Source organism: Heterodontus francisci, chromosome 10, assembly GCF_036365525.1.
Source record: "Heterodontus francisci isolate sHetFra1 chromosome 10, sHetFra1.hap1, whole genome shotgun sequence".
NCBI lineage: Eukaryota > Metazoa > Chordata > Chondrichthyes > Heterodontiformes > Heterodontidae > Heterodontus > Heterodontus francisci.
The window spans coordinates 104,426,863-104,435,806 of record NC_090380.1 but is presented as its reverse complement, the minus strand read 5'-3'; the positions used below and the strand labels follow the sequence as shown (position 1 = coordinate 104,435,806).

The 8,944-nt window shown below is 41.7% G+C and overlaps 1 protein-coding gene across 10 annotated transcripts in view; it reads right to left on the bottom strand.

Annotated features, from left to right (window-relative positions):
* Positions 1-3,858: 3,858 nt before the first annotated feature.
* LOC137374696 (interferon-induced GTP-binding protein Mx3-like) overlaps positions 3,859-8,944 on the bottom strand; it is a 62,307-nt gene continuing 57,221 nt past the window's right edge. For all 10 annotated transcript variants that reach the window (XM_068041209.1, XM_068041210.1, XM_068041207.1 and 7 more), the window contains 3 exons: positions 8,777-8,853; positions 6,627-6,878; positions 3,859-4,586 (listed from right to left, as the gene is read on the bottom strand). In XM_068041209.1, the coding sequence (XP_067897310.1) occupies positions 4,359-4,586; positions 6,627-6,878; positions 8,777-8,853 (557 nt within the window). In that variant the 3' untranslated portion in view covers positions 3,859-4,358. The remainder of the gene's footprint in view (positions 4,587-6,626; positions 6,879-8,776; positions 8,854-8,944) is intronic.

Below are 8,944 nucleotides of genomic sequence, written 5' to 3'. Positions count from 1 at the left end.
GTCTTCCTCAAAAGGCGGTGGAACTAGAGTCTTTGAATATGTTTAAAGCAGAGGTAGATGGATTCTTGATAAGCAAGGGGGTGAAAGGTTATCAGGGGTAGGTGGAAATGTGGAGAAATCAGTTCAGCCATGAACCTATTAAATGGAGGAGCAGGCTCGAGGGGTCGAGTGGCCTACTCCTGCTCCTAATTCGTATGTTCGCAAGGACTGGTTGGGCCAATTGGCCTGTTTCTGTTCTATGCAATCTCTGAAAAATTTGTAATTTAAGCTTGCCTGGTTCTTGCTCTACCGTGCAGGTGCAAATGTCCAAAAGCATCAACTGCACCTGCAACAGCTGCACCTTGTGAGAGTTTAATTAGTTCCACCCCTTTCATAATTTCAGCAGTTCCTCCAGTAGCTTGAGGTGTTCCTCTTTTGACTGAGTCACCAGCTGTAAATCAAGCATTTGGGTCGTGAAAAATCTTTAATGGCTGTGGCCATTCTTTTGTGGAAATAGTAGAAGAATTGCGAAATCTCTGGAGCGAGCAAGTCACTCGTACTTTTGATTCTCGAAGGTGAAGGCAAATTTGTTTTGATCTTCTCTATGGACAAGGATGGTCCAAAAGCCATCAGAAATGTCGAGGGTGGTGACATATTTGGAAACCTGTTGGAACCTGAGATAACAATGCGTGTTTCCCAGTTGACAGGTGAATAGGAAGGTAATAAAAACAAGAAATGCTGGAACCACTCAGCAGGTCTGGCAGCATCTGTGGAAAGAGAAGCAGAGTTAACGTTTCGGGTCAGTGACCCTTCATCGGAACTGACAAATATTAGAAAAGTCACAGGTTATAAGCAAGTGAGGTGGGGGTGGGGCAAGAGGTAACAAAGGAGGTCCAGATTGGACCAGGCCGCATAGCTGACCAAAAGGTCACGGAGCAAAGGCAAACAATATGTTAATGGTGTGTTGAAAGACAAAGCATTAGTACAAATTAGGTGTTGATACACTGAATATTGAACAGCAGCAAGTGCAAACCTGAAAAAAACAGTTTGTTCAGTTTGCTTACTCACTAAGATGAAATGAAATAAATGCAAAAAAAAGATTGTAAAAAATAATGTAAAAAAAAAATCACTAAAAATGAAAGTAAAATGGGGGTCTGTCATGCTCTGAAATTATTGAACTCAATGTTCAGTCCGGCAGGCTGTAGTGTGCCTAATCGGTAGATGAGATGCTGTTCCTCGAGCTTGCGTTGATGTTCACTGGAACACAGCAGCAATCCCAGGACAGAGATGTGAGCATGAGAACAGGGGGGAGTGTTGAAATGGCAAGCAACCGGAAGCTCAGGGTTCTGCTTGCGAACTGAGCGGATATGTTCCGCAAAGCGGTCACCCAGTCTGCGCTTGGTCTCCCCAATGTAGAGGAGACCACACTGTGAGCAGCGAATACAGTATACTACATTGAAAGAAGTACAAGTAAATCGCTGCTTCACCTGAAAGGAGTGTTTGGGGCCTGGGATAGTGAGGAGAGAGGAGGTAAATGGGCAGGTATTATGACTGCATTTAATTTGAGATAGTCAACAATCAATTGCCAACTACCGCCAGGTTTCTTTACCAGCCAGATAAGGGAATTTGTCATGAACATGCCTCTTCTAACAACACCCCGTCATATCAATGATCAAATACAATCCCTAACATATGTGTAACTTTCTCTCGGTATAGCGTTTGGTTTGGCGAATAGGTGCAGGTGTTCATTTATGGGCTTTTCCCCTCCCATTCGATCGCAATCATGCTTAGTTCCAGCAAACACATTGGCGGCTGTTCAATTTTTAGTCCGTTAACACCCTATCTGTACTAATGCTTTGTCTTTCAACACACCATTAACATATTTGTTTGCCTTTGCTCCATGACCTTCTGATCAGCTATTCTGTGACCTTGTCCTATCTGCATCTTCTCCTTTGTTATCTCTTGCCCCACCTCCGCTTTACTTGCTTATAACCTTTGACATTTCTAATATTTGCCAATTCTGAAGAAGCGTCACTGACCTGAAACGTTAACTCTGCTTCTCTCTGCACAGATGCTGCCAGACCTGCTGAGTATTTCCAGCATTTCTTGTTTTTAAAACACATTGGCACATTCTTGGCACAATTGCAGACAACAGGATTTTAGTGGACCGAAAAGGTGAAACTTTCCTTACTTAATAGTGAACACTCAATATGCATTTGAAATTTCCTAAGAGATTTTGTTATCTAAATGAAACCACAAACATTCATTAGTATAGTTCCCAAAAACCCCATATTGAGCAGTGATTCAGCTCCCAATATGACTTTTCTGTTCTTGGCACATGTAACAACCATAGATCGCAGGCTTCACATAACCCCATCCAAATTTATTTGAATTGAAGGGGCTTCAAAAGCAAGCTGTGAGGACCTGTCAAAAGAGCCTCCCTGTAGCCATTGTGTGGGGGTTGGGATGGAGTACGAAGCACTGACGAGAATCATCTGTCATTGGCCCCCATTAACCATGGATTGAGCATGACCATCACAGCGGATCCCCACTGCACACTGTGTCAGGTGAGATGACTCTTCATTGTCCATTGTCTGATTTGTGGGGACAAAGGTGCTATTACTGCTGATACCGGCCTTTCTTTTGAGCTGCTGGTAAGGTTGCCAGTTTCTCATTAAGTCAATATTTTATCCATTTTTGCCTTCAAGAAGCTGGGTCTCAATTTCTCTTGGGGTTGCTCAGGTGGTTGGTATGAAAATACTTCACCCACGACGGTGACACTCTTATGGAGTGTGGCTGGGTTTGCCATAATTATAGCAGATCATGACTCTTCCTGTGCAACCGGAGCGTGCTGTGTTCTCTAAACATTAGCTTCTAATGCATCTCACCTCCCTCTACTTATAAATAAGATTTAACACATCTTTATATGATCTTTACATTGACATTTTATTATTTTAATGCACATGTATATTAAATATCATGCAGGCCCCCACCTGCCAAGAATGAGGCATATTAATTTCGCCATATGGACATTAAATTTCAAACTGTTGCTGGGAAAAAGAGAAGGCCTGTGACAAGGGGTTGCCAAGCCCTTGGCTGGAAAGACATTTTTGCTTATTAACAGACAGTGTTTGGGAACAAAGGAGCTATCCCCTGCTCCAATACAATCCACAAAAAGATGTGGTCAAACCAGTTAGTCACATGACTAACTGGCTGTTGCAGAGAGTTTTAAATTAGAGAGTTGTTGAACTGATAGAAAGCAGAGTGCTCCAGGCCTGAAGAAGTCCTCCTGCCTGCTCCCATCTCTTTCTCACAGAATTCCAAAAACCCACTAAAGACATATGAACCCCAAGAGAGAAAAGTCTCCTACAGTGAAAAAGGTTTAAGAAGAATACTGGGCCCGAACAAAAAGCAAGATCTACCTACAATCAAGGACCATACAGTGAGCTCAAAGAACTGACACAAAAACTCTTCAGATATTGCCTCAAACTTTTCCATTTTATTTCTTCTGCTGTTTTCTGTCTCTAGCTGCATGTATGTATCGCATATGCATGCTAGCGTGGGTGCCTCGTGTATCCGTAGGCGTCAACCAAATTAGAGTTTAAGTTTAATAAAATTTCAATCTTTCTTCTTTAAACTCAAGAAAACCTGTGTGTCTGTTGGTTTCTTTGCCTTATAATTGGAAAGCGGTGAACAAGATTTCACCGAGGGGGAGCTAAAAACACTGTTTATAATTAAACCCTGTTACGGTAAGACCAGGTGAAGGCTGAAAGGGAACACTAGACCTCTTTCTCACCTGGTCGTAACAAAATATTAACAGGAAAGTAGAACAATCTGTGCCAATTGGTACATTTTGACATGAGCTACAAAATAACAGCATTAAAACATGAAGCTTTTTTATTTCCTTTGAAAAGCTCCGACGACACTAAGATACAGTAAGAAACGGAGATATTGACAGTTACAATCTGACGGAAAAAGACTCAAGTACTAAGGTGGTACAAATGAAAAATTACCAACTTAAAAAGGGGAGATAGGCAGAATGGGCAACAGAAGAAGCTGCCATCAACTCACTTTGGATGGTATAAAGAGGCAATTGAGAGCAGAGAGAAAAAACATTGAGGGACATATTGAGAAAGCAGGTGGATTGTTGATCAAACAAAAAGGAACAGGTTTCTGGGGCCTAAAGGACTTTGCCGGTTCCCCGCAAAAAGCTTCTATTCGTGATAGAACAATGTGGTCACGTCATCAATTCTGTCTATGTTGTATATGGAGTAGTGGGAATACTCTTCATAGCAATGTTTTCCTGCTCTCAGTTTTACCATTGCGGCTAGAAAGCGAGCTGGGCTCAATTTGGAATACTTCCTGATTTCCGACTAAATTCAATAAAACTTAGACAGATGATGCTGAGCTTGTGTCAGTCGCTCCAGCTTATTTCTCAGGTTCTTCCTGTTCTCAACAATGTGCATCTCTTCATGGAGATACTCGTCAATGCGATTCTTCTCCTGTAGAAGCTGAAGCATGTCAATCTGTAACTTGGAGGCAAACTCTTGCAGAATGTAATAGCGTATTATCAGCGGAATCTGGTCGGCCAATCGATCGGTTGCAATCTGAGGAAAAAGAACAGAAGTGAATCACGAATTTCCTTGCAAGTTAATTCCAGTAAATTCTCCAACTCGTGTAGACGAGGAAGCTTCCATGTTTGGTATTTGGTCTGTGCTGAGTTAACTGATTTCAGTTGAGACAGTGTTTGGGTTGCCATAGTTGACCAGACTGCCTCTGGGTTTGGGAGGGGAAATTCAACTAGGTTTGCATTCTTGATTGCTATGCATCAATCCAACTGGAATTGCATATGCGTGAATGCTAAATAAGGGCAGGACCATGCTCAGCTGTTATGTACAGCACAGTTGAATAGCTTGCTATTAAGGCTCACACATCAATAATGGTAATTTGGGTGAGACAGTGTGGGGGTGGTGCAGGTAGGTGGGACGCTAATGAATAATGCCTGTGGAACTGCACCTCAGTAAGTCAACATCATCAGGGTAGGTGGTAAGGGAATGTCACTTTATACCAAAGGACACACTGTTATTTTTGACTGGAGCATCTCTTTAATAGAAGTTATTGGGACCTGCAGGATTTTGAATAGCAAACATTTAAAATTCAAAAACAAACTGCCAGTGAAATACAAATTAAGCCAAACACAAAGCGTGTTTGAAAAATATTGTTAATCTTTCTTACAAGCCTGCTACCAGGAGGATTAAGAATAAACTTTGAACAATTAGGGTCAGGGAGTGAACCTCCCCGGGGCTTATTTATTTATTTAGAGATACAGCACTGAAACAGGCCCTTCGGCCCACCAAGTCTTTGCTGACCAGCAACCACCCATTTATACTAATCCTACATTAATCCCATATTCCCTACCACATCCCCACCATTCTCCTACCAGCTACCTACACTAGGGGCAATTTACAATGGCCAATTTACCTATCAACCTGCAAGTCTTTTGCTGTGGGAGGAAACCAGAACACCCAGCAGAAACCCACGCGGTCAAAGGGAGAACTTGCAAACTCCACACAGGCAGTACCCAGAACTGAACTCGGGTCGCTGGAGCTGTGAGGCTGCGGTGCTAACCACTGCGCCACCTGTCGTCACTCAATCACTTCTTCTTGACTTGCCTCACTGCTTCTCCTACTCTGCTGCCACTACTTTGGCACAAGGTTGGAAATCCCATCTATGTGCATGAACAGGGTTTCCACTAGTTAGAGAGTTGGAGCAGGAGAAGCCATGAGTATATTCACCTCCATATTGGATCAGGATAAGTCTGATTCAAAATCTTAGACTTAATGGGCTCTTAAACTGGCTGAACACAATCACTAAGCTTTTTATTTCCTCTCTTTCCTTCCTAAGCTCCTGATACACCATCCAACTTACTTCTCCACTCACTGCATCCTCACTGTGTTAATAGAAAGACTCATTCGACCTTTTCCCATTCCAACCCATTACTTCCCGCAATCTGAAACTTGTGGATCTCGTTACTTTCCCCTTCCCTTCTTCCAACAACTGGCAAGACTCTCAAGCCTGTCGTCACTCAATTACTTCTTCTTGACTTGCCTCATGCTCTTTACGCCCCATTCCATTCTTGGAAGTGTCCTGCACTAATTCAGAGTTTCATCCCGGTTTCTCAATCATAAAACTATATGGCAAGAGACGTCATGCTGGGATTAAAAATCCTGAAGACTTGGTGCATAACTACAGCCAATCTTCATGCCTCACCAATTGCACTATCAGACCATTTCCTACATTCTACTAAGCCATGAAACTGAAATAACCTTTTATAAGAACACAGCTCTAGCCATAGCTTGGGCAACTTAGTGAAATGCTGGCAAATATTTTGCTGTCCGGAATTCTTTTTCTAAGACCTTTTACTATAAAATCTTTCTCATTACTTGGCCACCCATCATACTGCCGTCAATGGGAGCTTGCTTAGCACAAAATGGCTTCCACATTACAGTCATTTCTACTTATTGCATGCCAATCACTTGGAGATGTCACTAGGAATTATATAAATACAATCTTTCTATTCTTTCTGTTTTAATTCCTACAGTCCACAAGAATATCTACTGTAGCCCATTCAGTGATGCTGAACTCACCTTGTAGTATGTTTGCAGATGCGTTGCCATTTCATGGATGGTGGTACCACAGTTAGGCACAGTTGAAAATCCAAATGGAAACTGCTTTTGATTGATATCTTTAGCCTCTTCTTTGCTTTTGGACTTTTCTTTGCTGAGCTTCTGGCTGTAGATGCTGTCTTGCGAATACACCACATTTTCAATCTTGAATTGAATTTTCAGCTGCACTTCTGCATGGCTTTCTTGTTGTTTCTTTAGGTCTTCAGCTTTTATCTGGTAACAAAAATATGTCATCAATATTATAATTCCTACGTCCACATTTTATATATCCAGTCATCTCAATTTTGTCTTTGTAATTGGGCAGGGAAATGTACCTGTCGAGCGAACCTTTCAGAATGGCACTGAGGCTGAAAGGGTTAAATTATGAGGTCAGGTTCTATAGACTTTTATTCCCTTGAGTATAGAAAATGAGGGGGTGATCTGATCGAGATGTTTAAGATGACTAAAGGCTTGAGATAGAAACTATTTGCTCTGGTTGGGGAGTCCAGAACAAGAGGATATAATCTTAAAATTAAAAGCTGGGCTGCACAGTGGTTATGTCAAGAAGCACTCCTTCACACAAAGAGTAGTGTAAATCTGGAACTCTGCCCACACCTCGCCCCCCCTCCCGGCCCCCGAACAAGCTGTTGAGACTTGAGGACAACTGAAAATTTCAAACCTGAGATTTATAAGATTTTTGTTGGGCAAGGGTATTAAGGAATGCAGAACCATCGTGGGTAAATGGAATTAAGATGCAAATCAGCCATGATCTAATTGGATGGTGGAACAGTACAAAGGACTGTTTGGCGTACTCCTATTCCTAACTTCCTGAAAGAGGAACCAGCACTTTCTTGATGACTAAACCAGGCCAAGAAGGTCCCAGGCCTAATAACTGACCTGCGCTAAATGAGCTGATCTAGGTTAGGTTCCAAAGCATTCCAGTGCACATGATGCAGATGTATTTGTGTAAGGGTTCATAGGTATCATTCAGCAGATTGCACTCTAAGGCGCTGGTGATGATTATGCTTGTGATGCCCTGGGGACAGGAGTGAGGTTTAGCTGAGGATATGAGGCAAAGAAAGAAAGAAAAAGTCTGCAGGCTGCTGAACATAAAGGCGTCTTCTTTATTCTGTTTTTAGTTTCTCTTTCCCTTTACTAGTATGTGTGTTCTACAGCAGTTTCCAAAGTACACAATACACAATGCAATTTCAAAACACAACAACACTATAATGTTATCTACTGGTGATGCACATGCAGTCACCTACTCATAGCTCAGCAAGTCTCAGTACAGGGAAATTTTGCCTTGGGGGTTATGCACATTTATTCTACTCAAGAGGTAAAATAGTATTATAAGTCATTCAGTGAAAGATTAAAAAAAGACAGTGAACCACCTATCATCAGGGGTGAGTCGAGGACAAATTGTTTTATGCAGTGAGTTGTGATGATCTGGAATGTACTGCCTCAAAGGGTGATGGTGGCAGATTCAATAGTAACTTTTAAAAGGGAATTTCATAAATACTTGAAGGGGATAAAATTGCAGGGCTATGGGCAAAGGGCAGTGGAGTGACTAATGGCTCATTTAAAGAGCTGGCACAGGCACGATGGGCCAAATGACCTCCTTCTGTGTTGCAAGATTCTATGATGTTTTGATGCATTTCAATACAACTCAGGTCACTGCATCATGTGCTTGAAAAAAATGAGAAAAGGTTTGTCCAATGAAACTGCAAACCTTCAAACAGGTCCCTGTTAACATGAGATTTACTGCGCTAGATAATGATAATATCATGTCAGGGACCATCCATAAATGTCAACAACAGCAGAAAAAGTGCTCTTTTGCTCATCCGGTCAAAATGCAAGTAACAAAATTGAGGAAATGATTGTGATATTAACACATGAAGGCTTGACTGACTCACATGCCATTCTTTTGCATGCTTTCTGAACAGAGGCACTAAACAATTTATTTTAACTAATAAATTCCACAACCAGCTCCCTCTGCCCAAATCCACTGTTATGGTATTTATTGATGCTCTGTTTGGTAAATTGCACTTCAGGTCATTTTGTAAAACAGCTTTGTAGGTGAACTATGGTCATTTTTAAAGCATTAACAGCATTAACTAGTATCTGCACTGTACCTTGGCAGCTTTCAAAAGATTTGGAACTCCACGGAAATTGTAGACAGCTACATCCAGAATAGCATCTCGCACAACTTCTGCAATAAGAAAGCAAGAAAGAAAAGAAATCGACATATTCATGAGCGGAATTAGAACAGGTTTTCAAAAGTGACAACGATTCACGGTGAG